The sequence below is a fragment of the Condylura cristata genome, unplaced genomic scaffold (assembly GCF_000260355.1).
Source record: "Condylura cristata isolate star-nosed mole 26May11 unplaced genomic scaffold, ConCri1.0 scaffold00045, whole genome shotgun sequence".
NCBI classification, from domain to species: Eukaryota; Metazoa; Chordata; class Mammalia; order Eulipotyphla; family Talpidae; genus Condylura; species Condylura cristata.
Window position 1 is genome coordinate 832740 of NW_004567146.1, and position 15720 is coordinate 848459.

Consider the following 15720-nt stretch of genomic DNA (forward strand, 5'->3'; position numbering starts at 1 on the left):
TGGCCAGCAAGGCTGTGGACTGCACTGTTTGTGACCCGGAAATCCTGAGTGGAAGATGTGTGGTTATGATCATGCCCAAGGACAAGAAGTTACCTTCTAGGGGCAGAGGGAGAGGATGGCAGAGAAGGGTCACTTTGGAAGTGTGCGTGCATAAAAGTTAGCTCTGCAATGTGTGTGCATGTGGGGTGCTTGTGTGCACACCCAGGGGCCAGTGCCACACACCCAGGGTGTGTGACACCCTGCCAAAGGCACTCCCAGACTGTGGTGTGGGCTCCTGGGGGCCTCATACTTGGCCATGTTCCCCAGGTGAGGCTCCTTGTACTGGAGCCACATTGAGGGTGCATGGCTGCTGCTGAGGCAGAAGGGCCCGCTGGGAGGGGCAGAGGCAAGGTACAAGGAGGCAGCGTGTGTGAGAGGGGCGTGACGTGCTGTGGGCCGGTGCGTGTGTCCGTCGGCTGTGGTGGACTAGACCGTGTGACGGATGTCTGTGCGAGGGTGCCGGGGGGCTCCCCTCTGAATGTCCACCAAGACTGACAACAAACCAGAACTGGCTCTGGAGTCACAAGACTGGGGTTCGGGTGTGGCTCCCCCACTTTGTGTTAGGTGTTCGTAGGCAAGCGAGCCTCATCACCTTGGGCTCATCTGTACAAGGGTGAGGCTGGGGTAAGAGAAAGTGCACAGAATGTGCTTCCCAGGCTGCAAGCACCTGGACAAATGTGACCACTAGTTGCTCCTCAGGCATGTTTCACTAGATGGGGCTAGGCAGGGGGCCGTCTCCCAGGAGTGAGGACAGGGCTCCCAGCTGAGGTGACAGCAGCAACTGACAGAATGCAGGGGGTGAAGGGAAAAGTACTGGAAATCAAGGGGCGGCAAGAACTGGAGAAGCTGCCCACCACAGCCCGCCTGTCCTCAGCGGGGAGGCCGTGTGTGTGCCGAAGGGCAGAGCCAGGGGGCCGCAGGGAGGTGGCCCTGACAGAGCATTCCCCCTCCAGGTGCCGGCAAGCTTCAGCCCTTGTCTACTTGCAGACACATTTGAGAAGCCAAGGTAAGAAAAGGGAGCCTGGGAAAATGAGCACAAGAGCCCCACGTGGGCCATGTCCTAGCGTCAACCTCGCCTTGGGCAGAATGTCCTGGCCACCGGGAACAGCTTGCTGAGAGAGGGAGGGAGCCACGGAGGTGTAGGCGGGTGAGAGCGAGAAACCCAGGCCACGCCTCGAGCAGAGCCCCCAGCTGAACAGAGGTTAGCCCCCCTCCACTACCTTGACAGGTTTGCTAGCCTGGTCTCTGGTGAGGGTAAGGCCAAAAAACAAGAGAGCTGCCGTGAAACTTCCTAGCTTGCAAACATGGCGCTAGGCTTTGGGGTTCCCCCTGAAGGGTGTGCCCAGCGGGGAGTGAGGGCAGTAAGCATCTCCTGCCTACACAGGTGCAGCCATGGCAGATGCCGAGATGTCCTCCTTTGGGGCCGCTGCCCCCTTCCTGCGGAAGTCAGAGAAGGAGCGTCTTGAAGCCCAGACCAGGCCTTTTGACCTCAAAAAGGACGTCTTTGTGCCTGATGACAAAGAGGAGTTTGTCAAGGCCAAGATTGTGTCTCGGGAAGGTGGCAGAGTCACTGCCGAGACTGAGAATGGCAAGGTACGTGGTAAGACTGGCCAGAGAGGCCCCCCCGGCGGCCCCCCGCCAGGGCAGACACAGAGGGTGCCGCCGGCATCCAGCACACCGCCCTGAGGATGGTCCAGTATCTCCTTGCTCTGGTAGAGATCCAGCCCCTCATGCTCCCCTGTCCCACGGTCCAGCGTCCCTTCTCTGTGATCCTGCTCCCTCTCTCCCATGATTGTCCTCTAGCTGCTGACACCCACCCGGGCAGAGGAGGGAGGCAGGAACGTTCCAACTGACAGTAGGCTTGGTATACGGGCTGTTGCAGACGGTGACCGTGAAGGAGGACCAGGTGCTGCAGCAGAACCCGCCCAAGTTCGACAAGATCGAGGACATGGCCATGCTCACCTTCCTGCACGAGCCCGCGGTGCTCTTCAACCTCAAGGAGCGTTACGCTTCCTGGATGATCTATGTGAGTGCGGCCCTGGGACGCCCCCACCCCGTCTCTCCTCCCTGGGGGCCCTTCCAGCTCCCGGAGCCAAGGCTTCTGCTCCCCGCACTCTACCCACCCTTCAGCTTTGGTGCATCCTGGGCCCCAGGGGGCCGGGGTGACTCAGCCTGGGGCGTCCAGAGAGACTCTTCTCCTCTGCCTCTGCTGGGCGCTTTCTCTCGCTGGGAAAGGCATCCCTGGGCTTTCCCTGCCCCTTTGCCACCCCTAGACCTACTCGGGGCTGTTCTGCGTCACCGTGAACCCCTACAAGTGGCTGCCTGTGTACAATGCGGAGGTGGTGGCAGCCTACAGGGGCAAGAAGAGGAGCGAGGCCCCGCCGCACATCTTCTCCATCTCCGACAACGCCTATCAGTACATGCTGACAGGTGAGCCCCAAGTGAAGGGTTGGGGGGCCCGTTGGAGGGCATACACTTTCCTCCTCCCAAGGGGGGTTCAGGCAGCTGTGAAATGCCTGGAGGGAGTGGAGGGAGGTAGGGAGAGATGGGGGGACAGGCAAGGGCGTCCTGTGAGGCTCTTACCTTCCCTCCTCATTTTCTCTCTAGACAGAGAAAACCAGTCCATCCTGATCACGTGAGTGTGGCTCCTGCTCCCTACCCCTCTGGGATCTCCTTGACCCCCAGAGGGAGCCCAGGCCCTCTTTGTAGACCCACAGTTATTTTTTCCCCCTCCACCGTGAAGCCATCTCCTCCCTGGCCTTTCTCTGCTCTCTCCCCAGCTCTATCCCTTCCGACTTCCCTTCCCCTCTCCTGGACTCACGCTTCTCCCACTCATCACTTATCTATCTGCAAGCCCTTTATCACTGTGTCTTCTCCATCTCTTCGTTTTTCTTCATCTGACCCTTCAGAAAGTTCTCCACTCTTCTGCCTCCACATATTCTTTCCCAAAACAGACCAGTCTTCTGATTGCCCTTGCCCAGCAAAGATCAGGTTCCACCTGCCCAAGTCCGGCACCTCCTTGTGACACCTCCCTGTGGTCCTTGCCCTGTGACTCTCCGTAGGCTGTGTTTGGGAGGCGCACGGTCTGCAGCTTCCTACTTCGGGGCCCCACTGTCCTCTAGGACCTGGCCTACTCTCCTGTTTTGAGGCTTGCTGGTCTCAAACAGTGCTTGGCCACTTCCTGATCAGTCTGACCATCCCAACAGTGGAGAATCTGGGGCAGGGAAGACAGTCAACACCAAGAGGGTCATCCAGTACTTTGCAGTCATTGCTGCCATTGGGGACCGCAGCAAGAAGGACCAGAACACGGGCAAGGTAGGCTGCTGTCCTCCAAGGGCCTCACTGCAAACAGAGAGGGGAGGCCGCTCAGCCGCCCTCCTCTTTGACTTCCGCAGGGCACACTGGAGGACCAGATCATCCAGGCCAACCCCGCCCTGGAGGCCTTCGGCAATGCCAAGACCTTGCGGAACGACAACTCCTCCCGCTTTGTGAGTTGCCCTTGACCTTCAACTTGGGACTGGGCTGGTCATAGCATGGCATGCAATATGCGACTTCCCCCAAATAACCACTGCTCTCTTCACCTCTCCAGGGAAAATTCATTCGAATCCATTTTGGGGCGACAGGAAAGTTGGCGTCTGCAGATATAGAGACCTGTGAGTGCCATGCTTCTACTGGTTCAGCCTGGGCAAACCCTTGTTTTAAACCATCTCAGTCTTTCTGTTTCTCCTTCTGACTCCCTGTCCCCCCACCCCCGCGTCACTCCCCCCGTGTCTGTCTCTGTGTTTCTCTAGGACTCTGCTTCTGTTTGCCTGTCTCCCTGTGACTTTAGGTCCCAGAATACGTGTCTCTCTGAGATTTCCTCTGGTCTCTCTCCATCTGGCTCTGCATGTCCCCGTATCCTGCTCTGAGACCTTTCTCCAAGACTATTTCTCTCCTGAGCACTGTCTCCATCCCTGAATATGATCTCTGTGCGTCTGTGAATAAGTCTCTCTTTGTCTCCGTGTCTCCCTCTGCCTCTGCCTTTTGCACGCTACATTTATCATTAATTTCCCTCTCTTTTCTTGTACATAAATCCCAACCTTTTTCTCTCTTTCTTCACTCCTACTGTTCACAGATCTTCTGGAAAAATCCAGAGTTATTTTCCAGTTGAAAGCAGAGAGAGATTATCACATTTTCTACCAAATCCTGTCGAACAAAAAGCCTGAGCTGCTGGGTGAGTCAGAGCTACCAACTGAGACCAGCTATCTCCATGGCAACCCGGTCCCCTCTGCTGGCAGCTGGCTTGTGCTGGCATGTGCTGGCTGTGTGGCGCGGCTGGATTCACTTCTGCAGGATGTGGAACCCAAGTGAAGCCCTGTCATGTGCTCTCTGCAGGCCGTGAGCCATGCCAGGCAGCCCCAGAGAGAGACTGGGGTTTGTGCCATATATTAACCACTTTTTCTCCCCCAGACATGCTGCTCATCACCAACAACCCCTATGATTACGCATTCATCTCCCAAGGAGAGACTACTGTGGCCTCAATTGATGACTCTGAGGAACTCATGGCCACTGATGTACGTGTGTGAGGACCAGGAGGTTGAGAGGCGAGGGAATTGGCAGTGAGGGGCAAATGGGACCAGGTCACCGATGCAGGGGTGGAGCTGAGACCCTGGCTCCAGTGTCTTCTGTTCTTTGTGGTCCTGAGGGCAGGAATGTGCCCATGTCCAGAGGGTGCTGGAGTCCGAGTGTGGTGAGACAGGCTTGGTCAGAATTTGGTGTTCAATCAATTGAGAAAGGATTGAAAGCCCAGGACAGAGAGCAGAGAAACCAAGAAACAAGGCATCACCAAGAGGAGGGTAGAGAGGGTCACGCAGACCATGGTTCTAGGGTTGGCAGCCTGGCAAAGCGCAGGTATAGAAGACCCAGGCAGGGGAACAAGTCTAATGCCTCCAAGAGGCAACAGAGCAGCTCCGAGATCAGCTGTGACCCCCAATTCAAAGGCTGAGGTGGAACATTCCCGCTCGACATCTTTGTTCTGGGGTCTCCCACGCCCACTCCTCATGGGGATTCAGGAGGAAGCTTCTTGCCACTGAAGAGGGATCTCATTTACCTGCTGTGTTTCCTTTACTGTGGTTCACCAATATGGAACCCACCTGTAGAATGCCTTTGATGTACTGGGCTTCACTCCAGAAGAGAAGAGCTCCATTTACAAGCTCACAGGCGCCATCATGCACTTTGGAAACATGAAGTTCAAACAGAAGCAGCGAGAGGAGCAGGCTGAGCCAGATGGCACCGAGGGTGAGTGTCAGGGGCACACTGAGGGACCATCTGCACAGGAGTCATCCCTGCACCAAATTTTTTACCTGGCCTTTCCTTCCAGAGGCTGACAAGTCGGCCTACCTCATGGGCCTGAACTCAGCCGACCTGCTCAAGGGCCTGTGCCACCCTCGGGTGAAGGTGGGCAACGAGTACGTCACCAAGGGGCAGAATGTCCAGCAGGTGGGTCACTTCAGAGGATGGCATGGTGCACGGCGGACCCTGGAATTCACACCTCCCAACAACTCTATTATCTGGGTCTTTGTCCTACCTTGTAGGTGTCATATGCCATCGGGGCACTGGCTAAGTCAGTGTACGAGAAGATGTTCAACTGGATGGTGACACGGATCAACGCTACCTTGGAAACCAAGCAGCCACGCCAGTACTTCATAGGAGTCCTGGACATCGCCGGCTTCGAGATCTTCGATGTGAGTCAAGGCAGCCCTGGCCCCGGGAGAACCACCCAAGCCCCTTGCCTGCAACACCCCGGTGGCGGGGCAGCCACAGGCCAGGCGCGGGGAGGCAAGGGGCTCAAAGGGGTGCAGGGGTGGCCCCCGAGTCCAGGGGAAGCTCTCCCTCCCTGCCCCGACCAGCAGTAGGCTCAGGCACCTGGCACGGCCTGCCCTGGCCGCCCCCAGGCCCCCAGGCCCCCGCCCGCCTGACCCCTGTGCCCTCCCCTCAGTTCAACAGCTTCGAGCAGCTGTGCATCAACTTCACCAACGAGAAGCTGCAGCAGTTCTTCAACCACCACATGTTCGTGCTGGAGCAGGAGGAGTACAAGAAGGAGGGCATCGAGTGGGAGTTCATCGACTTTGGCATGGACCTGCAGGCCTGCATCGACCTCATCGAGAAGGTGCCGCCTCCGCCCCTGCCCCTGCCCTCCCTCACCCCAGGAGCGCCCCCAGGCCAAGAGGCACCCCCCTCCCTCTGGGAACAGCAGCTGGTGACAGCAGGAGCCCGAGCCTCCTTCCCTGAACCCGCACTGTGCCGGCACCCAGACGGGTGGCACCTGGCAGAGCCGAGCCCCCAGGGACTCAGGCTGGGCACGTGGGGGACGGCCACTGCACGACGGCCTCACACCAGTGTCCTCAGCGGCCCCGGCTCACCCAGCCAGGGAGCAGGGGTGTGGGCAGGGTGGCAAGAGGGCCCCTGTTTTCAGCCCCAACATCCCAGGCGTCGGGGTGACGGTGGCGAGCAGAGCACCACAGCGCCCACGCTCCCAGCTTCCTCTAAACCCTCCGAAGCCAAACCTCGAACAGGGCCTGTCGGGGCTGAGCCAGGCAGTCGGTCCCCGAGGGGGCAGCTCCCTCAGCCGACACTGAGCCCAGAGCAGGAGCTCACCGCACTGAGCGTGCTCCGTGACGCCTCCCCCTCAGCCCATGGGCATCATGTCCATCCTGGAGGAGGAGTGCATGTTCCCCAAGGCGTCCGACATGACCTTCAAGGCCAAGCTGTACGACAACCACCTGGGCAAGTCCAACAACTTCCAGAAGCCGCGCAATGTCAAGGGCAAGCAGGAAGCCCACTTCTCCCTGGTGCACTACGCGGGCACCGTGGACTACAACATCCTGGGCTGGCTGCAGAAGAACAAAGACCCGCTCAACGAGACAGTGGTGGGCTTATACCAGAAGTCCTCCCTCAAGTTGCTTAGCAACCTGTTTGCCAATTATGCTGGAGCTGACGCACGTAAGTTGAGTGAATAGGGAGTGGGGTTTGTGTCATGATTCTAGGCAGGCCACCTGCTCCACCTCGCCACCTGCATGTCGCATGGGCCCCGCTGTTTTCACGCTAAGGGGGTGGAGTTGGGCGCAGAACGGAGGCCCTGCCTCTTCTCCATCCCTCCTGTCCCCATAGAGGGGCCAAGTCCAGCAAATGTGAAGAGAAGGTGATGCCTGTCGCTGGCCCTCGCCTCCTCCCACAGCCACTCACGCGCCTTTCCTTGACCCTCCTTCCACAGCTCTCGACAAGGGCAAAGGCAAAGCCAAGAAAGGCTCATCCTTCCAGACCGTGTCAGCTGTGCACAGGGTGGGTGCAGCCCCAGCCCTGCCTGCTTCTCTCCGCCTGTCCATCCTGCACTCCTCTCTGCTAAGCCTTGTCTGCTTTCTGGTCCTTGCTGTTCTTTGTCTCTCTTCTCGTCTCCCTCCTCTTGGCCTTCATCTGCTGCTTCTTCGCTCACTCCACTCCATCTCTCCTCGTTCCCTCCTGTTGTACCTGCCCCCGCCCCCGTTTTCTCTATTTGCCTCACCTCTTTCTTCCCCTGCCTTCCTTCTTCTCTTTTTCCGACTGTTTTTCATGCACTTTCTCATATTTCCTCTTGTTTTGGGGGCCACAGGAAAATCTGAACAAGTTGATGACCAATTTGCGCTCCACACACCCCCACTTCGTGCGTTGCATCATTCCCAATGAGACCAAGTCTCCAGGTGAGCCCCAGAACTGGGCCCAGCCTCTGCGGAACACGCCCCACCCCGGGACAGGAACTTCTGTGCCATGTCCCGGTCTCCATCACCGTGGATTCCGAGTCACCTTCCATCTCTCACTTCCCATAAGGTCTCACACATGCTCCCGCTGCCCCCACACTGCCTCACGTTTGACACCTGTAACTCAGGGCTCCGGTGGGCATCGCCTGGGCACTCCCTGCAGCCCCAATAACCTACACAAAGACTGCTTAGCCCTTTTGAAGGAGAAGGAGATAGACTCAGGGGTCTGGGTTCAAGATCTAGCCCTGCTCGAATGAACTTTGGGACCTGAGCAAGTCCCGTGACCCCTCTGAACTCTGTTTAGTTTCTAGAAAATGAGGTTTCTCTGTTCTGGCTTAGTGACTGGAGATAGATATAAAGATAGATGTAAACCATACAAAATAAGGTCTTTTGCTTACTTTAAAAAGTTTGACTAAAAGCCCATGAAACAAAGGAACATCGCTAACTGCCTTGCTAAGGGGACCAGCTAAAAAGTGGCAGAACCAGGATCAGAACACAAAACTTTGGCTCCCAGTCCAGTGCTCTGCCACACACCCCTCTCCCCCCATTCTGCAGGGGTGATGGACAACCCCCTGGTCATGCACCAGCTGCGCTGCAACGGCGTGCTCGAGGGCATCCGCATCTGCAGGAAGGGCTTCCCCAACCGCATCCTCTACGGGGACTTCCGGCAGCGGTGGGCACGGGGACCGGGCTCAGGGGGTGGGGGTGCAGGTGGTCCTGAATGCCGTGGGCAGAGCAGGTCGGCACAGAGCTGCGCCTCCCCCCCAGGTACCGCATCCTGAACCCCGCGGCCATCCCCGAGGGCCAGTTCATCGACAGCAAGAAAGGGGCAGAGAAGCTGCTGAGCTCCCTGGACATTGACCACAACCAGTACAAGTTCGGCCACACCAAGGTGAGCAAAGGGAGGAGACAGCGGGTGAAACCCTTCCCTCCGCGCCTCCTGGCTCCTCTCCTTTCAGCATCACCCCAGAAAGCCTCTGGACCTCCCGTGAAACATCCAGCATCACCTTGTACAAGATCAGCCCCTCCCTGCCCCGGCCTGTCCCTCCCCTGACACACCCACACGCCCCTGCCCGCAGGTGTTCTTCAAGGCGGGGCTGCTGGGGCTGCTGGAGGAGATGCGGGATGAGAGGCTGAGCCGCATCATCACCCGCATCCAGGCCCAGGCCCGGGGCGTACTTTCCAGAATGGAGTTCAAGAAGCTGCTGGAACGCAGGTGAGAGATCTCAAAAGGGGATCCCCAGACCTCACGCCCAGGCTGGTTCAAGAGAAATGTCAGAGGAAGAGCTCACAGGTCTTCAAACAAGGAGAGGGACATAGGGATGTGGTCTCACTGAGCTGGGAATAGAGGGATGATGAAGAATGGGAAGAGGGGGTGAAGGGTCCCTCACTACCCCTTCTCACTGCACCCCTGCAGAGATGCCCTGCTGGTTATCCAGTGGAACATTCGGGCCTTCATGGGGGTCAAGAACTGGCCCTGGATGAAGCTCTACTTTAAGATCAAGCCACTGCTGAAGAGTGCAGAGACAGAGAAGGAGATGGCCAACATGAAGGAGGAGTTTGGGCGCATCAAAGAGGCGCTGGATAAGTCCGAGGCTCGACGCAAGGAGCTGGAGGAGAAGATGGTGTCCCTGCTGCAGGAGAAGAACGACCTCCAGCTGCAAGTGCAGGCGGTGAGGCCACAGGACCACTGCTGGCCCTTCCACCCTGCTCTGACTTCATCTTTCCAGCACCCTGCCCTCCCCACCCAGGGGCTCACCATATGTCACCTCAGAAGCAGAGGGTTCTAGAATAAACACTTCCACAGACCTCCCTTGAGAGAAGAAAAGGGAAGTGGGATAAGAAGAATTCTTAAAACAGATGTTTTCCAGCCTGGTGTCATGGCTTAATAATTCCGTGAGCTTGGGCAAACCACCTGTTATCCTTGTATGTCAATGTCCCCATATCTAGACAGGGAGTAAAGTTACCCACCTCACTGGACTGCAAATTGGCACAGTGCTGGCAGTGGCCAATGTAGTTTCCTCCCTGCAATGGAGGAGACCAAAGATCAAGAGATTTCTGGTTCCCTTCCTCCCCGATTCTCTTTCCCATACTCCCGTCAGGTTGCCCTGAAACTCTTCCCCTCACACCTTCTGGGGTTCTGCCTACATGGGGAGATCCTGGACTCTCAGAGTGAAAGTGGAGCGTCGTCCTCTCTCCTCCTGCCAAGGCAAGGGCCTTGCCCACAAAACAGCTTCCCCTCTGTGCCTTGTCCTCAGGAGCAAGACAATCTGGCTGATGCAGAGGAGCGCTGTGACCAGCTGATCAAGAACAAGATCCAGCTGGAGGCCAAGGTGAAGGAGATGACCGAGAGGATGGAGGACGAGGAGGAGATGAATGCCGAGCTCACTGCCAAGAAGCGCAAGCTGGAAGACGAGTGCTCTGAGCTCAAGAAGGACATCGACGACCTGGAGCTGACGCTGGCCAAGGTGGAGAAGGAGAAGCACGCGACAGAGAACAAGGTGAGGGCTCCCGCCAGGGCTCCTCAGGGCTCCCAGGTCAGGGTGTGGTCTGAGGGGGGTCTCTGTCGATGTCTTCAAACTGGTGACTTTTGACCTTCAAGGGGTTGGTTTTCTTGCTGGCAGGTGAAAAACCTGACAGAGGAGATGGCTGGGCTGGATGAGATCATTGCCAAACTCACCAAGGAGAAGAAGGCCCTGCAAGAGGCCCACCAGCAGGCCCTGGATGACCTCCAGGCCGAGGAGGACAAGGTCAACACCCTGACCAAGTCCAAGGTCAAGCTGGAGCAGCAGGTGGACGATGTGAGTAGGTCGTTACAGGCCTAGGTATACTATGTCCCCCTGGCTTGTGTGTGCACACCTCTATGCTTGGGGTGGTGAGCAGCTTTTTTTTTTTAAGAGGTTAATTAATTTTTTATCAGGGCTCCCTGATACCTTCCTAAAAGGGAACTGAGCAGCACAAAAGAGGGAGCATTATCAGTGCTCAATTCTGTGTTGCATATCCCAAGTCACTGGCAAGATTTGCGATCGCCCTGGGCTTCCTTATTTCAACTTAGATTCAAGCCTATCAATCTCTACCTTCAAGCTCTAAATCTCTACCTTCAACCTCAGGCAGGATTTAGAGTTTTGCCTAAGAACATGAGGTATCTTGGGAACTTTGTGAGGCGCACAGGAAGGTCTTTGGACATTTCGGGCAGGGTCTTGTCCCCTGTGAGCATGGTTCTCCCCTACAGTCCTTTGTGTGGATCTGTCTGCATATGTGCTCATGTAGTATCATTCAAGTGTCTGCTGCAGGCATAGGTCTGTGAGCTGCTTGTAGGCAGGAACTTGGATTTACTCAGCTTTTTGTGTGCAGAGCCTGGCATGGGGTCTGGAACTCTGCAGGGGCTTAGAGGGTGCAGAACAGATGAATGTATCTTCAAGGTTCATCCCACGGGCATTCATTTGATCACCTCTCCAATAGTTACTGAGCAAGACGACATGCTAGGTGCCCACAGTCCCTGGTGACACTGGGCCCACGCTGAGGAAGGCTCCCAAGTGCTGGGCATTGCCCCAGCCCTAGAGCTTCCACGTTACCAAATCAGCAAGACCAGACCTCACCAAGCATACCGGTAACTTCTCCCCACCAGCTGGAGGGGTCCCTGGAGCAGGAGAAGAAAGTGCGCATGGACCTGGAGCGAGCCAAGCGGAAGCTGGAGGGTGACCTGAAGCTGACCCAGGAGAGCATCATGGACCTGGAGAACGACAAGCAGCAGCTGGATGAACGACTGAAAAAGTAGCCTATTTCTCTGCCTGCCATGTTTTCTCCCTCCCAGCCCAGCAGCATGGTGTGCTTAGGGCAAGACAAGCCCAAGGTTTCCCCTTCAGAGGTGGCAGCCTCAGGCAGCCTCCACAGTGGGTGCAAATATGGGCTCCAGAAAAGGGTTTTCCTCCCTCTGCCCCCTCGCTGCCAGGAGTCCAACTTGGAGCCCTTTCTTCCACTAGGGACTCAGAAGGTGGGAAATAACAGTTCATTCCCAATTCTGCCTTTTAGACACCGTTGGTTATTGCAGAGGATGGCTCCACACAAAAGCCTCCCAGAAAGTCCCTTTCAGGAGTCACACAGAGAAATGAGCCAGCACCGTGCCGTGCAGGGCAGGGGTTCAGGCCTTTCTTTGTCTAATAAAGGTGGTTCCAGTTCTTACTGCAAACCCTTCCAAAATGCATAGATCCATGGTCCAGAGGTGGTAACGAGTGAGCCCATGGACATATTTGGATAAAACGGGTCTTGTGGTGCTCAGGGTCGGGACTTCGAAAGCTTCTGAAACCATCCCCATCAAGTACTTCATGCCCTGGTCCTTTCACACTTCTCTGAGCACAGTGTTTGCTGACTGAATAAACAATCACACAATCCTATTTGACATACAAGCCACCTATTAAGGAAAGTATTTTTAGGGCCTCACTTTGCGAAAGACCAAACTAAAGCTCAAAAAGGTTATCCTCATCTTACAGGTGAGGAAACAAGGGCCAAAGAGGGACAGTCCCCCAGAACCCAGGTCCTCACCTTCTACCCACTGCTCTGACATTCCATTTCTTGATGGACTTTAGTCTGACAGCAGGTCACATCCGGGGACCCTACATCAGCCCATCATTTCTCATGACTTGTTATAGTCTGCTCCTGACTTGTTATATTATCACTTTCCACCCCTGGGGGCCCTCCGGAAGCCCAACCGGCCTCCCTGTTTTGTCCTCCCTCCTTCTCCACAGGAAGGACTTTGAGTTGAATGCCCTCAACGCAAGAATTGAGGATGAGCAGGCCCTGGGCAGTCAGCTGCAAAAGAAGCTCAAAGAACTCCAGGTGAGGTCGGGGGATGCCCACAGTAGGCAGCGTAGTCCCTGGGCAGATTCTGAGCTTCCCAGACCCCCTCCCCAGCGATGCAGAAATCTGTTAGTGTTCATAAAGCGAGGCACTGAGCTATCACGTTAGGGGCGCCGAGTTATCCAAGGGTGACATAGAAAGAAACCTTGCAAAGGCCACAGGGGTGTGGGCAGATTCTGGTTTCCTGTCTCAGCTCGGTTCAGCAGTACACTGAGTCATGCCTGATCTCTGGGCCCTGTGTTCTTTCACGGTGGCTAGGAAGGTCCTTTCCACCTCGATGACCTGTGAATTCAATTCTTACCTCGGATACTGTATTAGATCTTTGACTGTCTGCAAATGTGTCTTTCTTATGCTCACATGTATTCTCTTTGCCACTAAACTGCTTAAAATCTCCCTAGAGGGGCCCTAACTGGTGGCACAGTGGGTTAAAGCACTGCATTGAGAAGCTAAAGCCACTTTCGCATGAATTTGATCCCCGCCTGCCCTGGAGGTGACCCACATGGCGCGGCAGACCTCTCCTGTCCCGCCCGCTGCTCCCCTCAGCAGTGTACTTTGTCTATCTACCTGTTCTGCTCCCTGCTCTGTCTCTGGTGAAGCCTCTCGCCACCCCTGAGCCTCTGGCCTGTACCCCAGTTCTGTATGCACAAATAAATAAATCTTTAAAAACAAAATCTCCCTAGAATATGGGTCTCTTTGTCCCTCTTCAAGAGAAAGTTTCAACAATTGTTTTCTAACAGAAAATGTATAATGTTCTGGCCTAAAGGAAGGCTAACTTGGCTGTCCAAATCACCTGTGCCAAATCTTTCCACTTTCTCCTTTCCACAGACAGAACTAAACTGACTTGCTATTCCACACAAGCTAGGAGCCCTCGAGAGCCTGGTCCTCAGAGTGGGGGCCCCGAGGGAGGGCAGCCACGGGTCTGACTCTCCGTGTCCCGGCCCAGGCACGCATCGAGGAGCTGGAGGAAGAGCTGGAGGCCGAGCGCACGGCCAGGGCCAAGGTGGAGAAGCTGCGCTCTGATCTGTCCCGGGAGCTGGAGGAGATCAGCGAGCGGCTGGAAGAGGCCGGCGGGGCCACATCCGTGCAGATCGAGATGAACAAGAAGCGCGAGGCCGAGTTCCAGAAGATGCGCCGGGACCTGGAGGAGGCCACGCTGCAGCACGAGGCCACGGCCGCAGCCCTGCGCAAGAAGCATGCGGACAGCGTGGCCGAGCTGGGCGAGCAGATCGACAACCTGCAGAGGGTGAAGCAGAAGCTGGAGAAGGAGAAGAGCGAGTTCAAGCTGGAGCTGGACGACATCACCTCCAACATGGAGCAGATCATCAAGGCCAAGGTGGGGGCCCGCTCGCCTCCCCACTTCCACTCTACATCCACGTGTCCTCTCCTTGGGTGGCTCCTTCTCCTGCTCCCTTTCTACTGGTTTCTGTGGTTCTCTGTTACCTGTCCCCTTTCACTTCTTTCAGTCCCTATACCTGCCGTATGACTCTCCTTCCTCTCTCAGGCGAATGTGGAGAAGATGTGTCGGACCCTGGAAGACCAGATGAATGAGCACCGGAGCAAGGCCGAGGAGACCCAGCGTTCCGTCACCGATCTCACCAGCCAGCGGGCCAGGCTGCAGACTGAGAATGGTGAGCCTGAAGCTGGGGTCCTTGGGCCCCACCCACTTTCCCTGACTTCCTGGACTACTCTAGCTTCGGACAGACACACACAGGCATGCCAGTACACACATACACAAACACACACACACCGCTCTCCAGAGGGTGAGGCCTGAGGGCTGGGGAGGGGCCGGGGGTAGAGATGTGTTTGACCTTCCAGTCTACACCACTTGAGGGTGCCTTGGTGCCTCTCCAGGTGAGCTGTCCCGGCAGCTGGATGAGAAGGAGGCGCTGATCTCCCAGTTGACCCGAGGCAAGCTCACCTACACCCAGCAGCTGGAGGACCTCAAGAGGCAGATGGAGGAGGAGGTTAAGGTGAGGCCTAGACTCAGGTCTCGACTCCCAGGCAAGGAGCATACCAGCTGGCCTTGTGCCACAGGCTTGCTGCCTGACTATCATTCTCTCACTTTTCCAAAGGAATAATCGCATGCCTTTATTTAAATCTATTCCCCAAGTTAAAGTCCCTCTGTTCCCCAAGTTAAAGTCCCTCTGCTGCCATCCTGGAGGGAAGGCCGAGGGCATGGAGGGCATGGGGCCGGCGAGGCAGCCAAATCAGGGCGAATAAACAAGGGTGGCGTGACAGACCCTTAGTCAGGTGTAAAGGTGGACACAGGAACTGCCCAGTGGGTCCTGGGATTAACAGGGCAGTCTGAAAGCTAGTGATGGAAACTAAACAGGTACCTATTCCCAGCACTTGGCTGGACTCATGAAAAGAAGAAAAGAAAATGACTTTTAAAAAGAAAAATCCCTGGGCCCTCCCTCGTGGCACAGCGGGTCAAAGTGAAGCACTACAAAGCTAGCCGCTTCAACAAGAGCTCCATCCCTACCCTGGAGGTGACCACATGGCCAGCAGACCTCTCCTGACCCGCCCGCTGCTCCCCTCAGCAGTGTAGCTTGTCCATCTGCCTGTTCTGCTCCCCGCTCTGTCTCTGGTGGAGCCTCTCACCGCCCTGCACCTCTGGCCTGCACCCCAGTTCTGTATGCACAAATAAATAAATCTTTAAAAAAAAGAAGAAGAAGAAAAATCCCAGGGCTCAAATCCTAACCAGTGAGGTTGGTAGTGTTGAGGAAATCACCTAAGTTTGCTGAGCCTCTGTCTCCTCCCTCAAAACGGGGCATGATGATAATGTTGCTGCACTGAGGAGCATGAAGTTTCTTGCCAATAGTGCAGTGCTCCCTGGGCATTCTTTGTTATTGTACTAAATAAGCCACGCTGGGCCCACTGAGGATCTAGAGCGACACGAGCCACGGGGAGGATGTAGAGATTGGGTGAAGACTGGAGCAGATGATGAGAAAACTGCACCCACCCTGGCGCCCTCCCCAGGCCAAGAACGCCCTGGCCCACGCCCTGCAGTCGGCCCGGCACGACTGTGACCTGCTGCGGGAGCAGTACGAGG

At 56.2% G+C, this 15720-nt stretch overlaps 1 protein-coding gene across 1 annotated transcript in view; it reads left to right on the forward strand.

Moving 5' to 3' along the window:
- The first annotated feature begins 1431 nt into the window (after nt 1-1431).
- The window catches only part of MYH7 (myosin, heavy chain 7, cardiac muscle, beta), a 19693-nt gene continuing 5404 nt past the window's right edge, over nt 1432-15720 (forward strand). Inside the window, exons 1-28 of the mRNA XM_004694525.2 lie at nt 1432-1632; nt 1922-2065; nt 2313-2469; nt 2647-2674; nt 3246-3354; nt 3435-3527; nt 3629-3692; nt 4154-4252; nt 4489-4592; nt 5178-5316; nt 5399-5517; nt 5613-5762; nt 6017-6187; nt 6711-7020; nt 7292-7359; nt 7667-7754; nt 8367-8484; nt 8580-8703; nt 8891-9027; nt 9229-9484; nt 10070-10312; nt 10436-10612; nt 11440-11585; nt 12557-12647; nt 13612-14001; nt 14170-14296; nt 14520-14638; nt 15648-15719. Of these exons, the coding sequence (XP_004694582.1) occupies nt 1432-1632; nt 1922-2065; nt 2313-2469; nt 2647-2674; nt 3246-3354; nt 3435-3527; nt 3629-3692; nt 4154-4252; nt 4489-4592; nt 5178-5316; nt 5399-5517; nt 5613-5762; nt 6017-6187; nt 6711-7020; nt 7292-7359; nt 7667-7754; nt 8367-8484; nt 8580-8703; nt 8891-9027; nt 9229-9484; nt 10070-10312; nt 10436-10612; nt 11440-11585; nt 12557-12647; nt 13612-14001; nt 14170-14296; nt 14520-14638; nt 15648-15719 (4044 nt within the window). The remainder of the gene's footprint in view (nt 1633-1921; nt 2066-2312; nt 2470-2646; nt 2675-3245; nt 3355-3434; nt 3528-3628; nt 3693-4153; nt 4253-4488; nt 4593-5177; nt 5317-5398; nt 5518-5612; nt 5763-6016; nt 6188-6710; nt 7021-7291; nt 7360-7666; nt 7755-8366; nt 8485-8579; nt 8704-8890; nt 9028-9228; nt 9485-10069; nt 10313-10435; nt 10613-11439; nt 11586-12556; nt 12648-13611; nt 14002-14169; nt 14297-14519; nt 14639-15647; nt 15720) is intronic.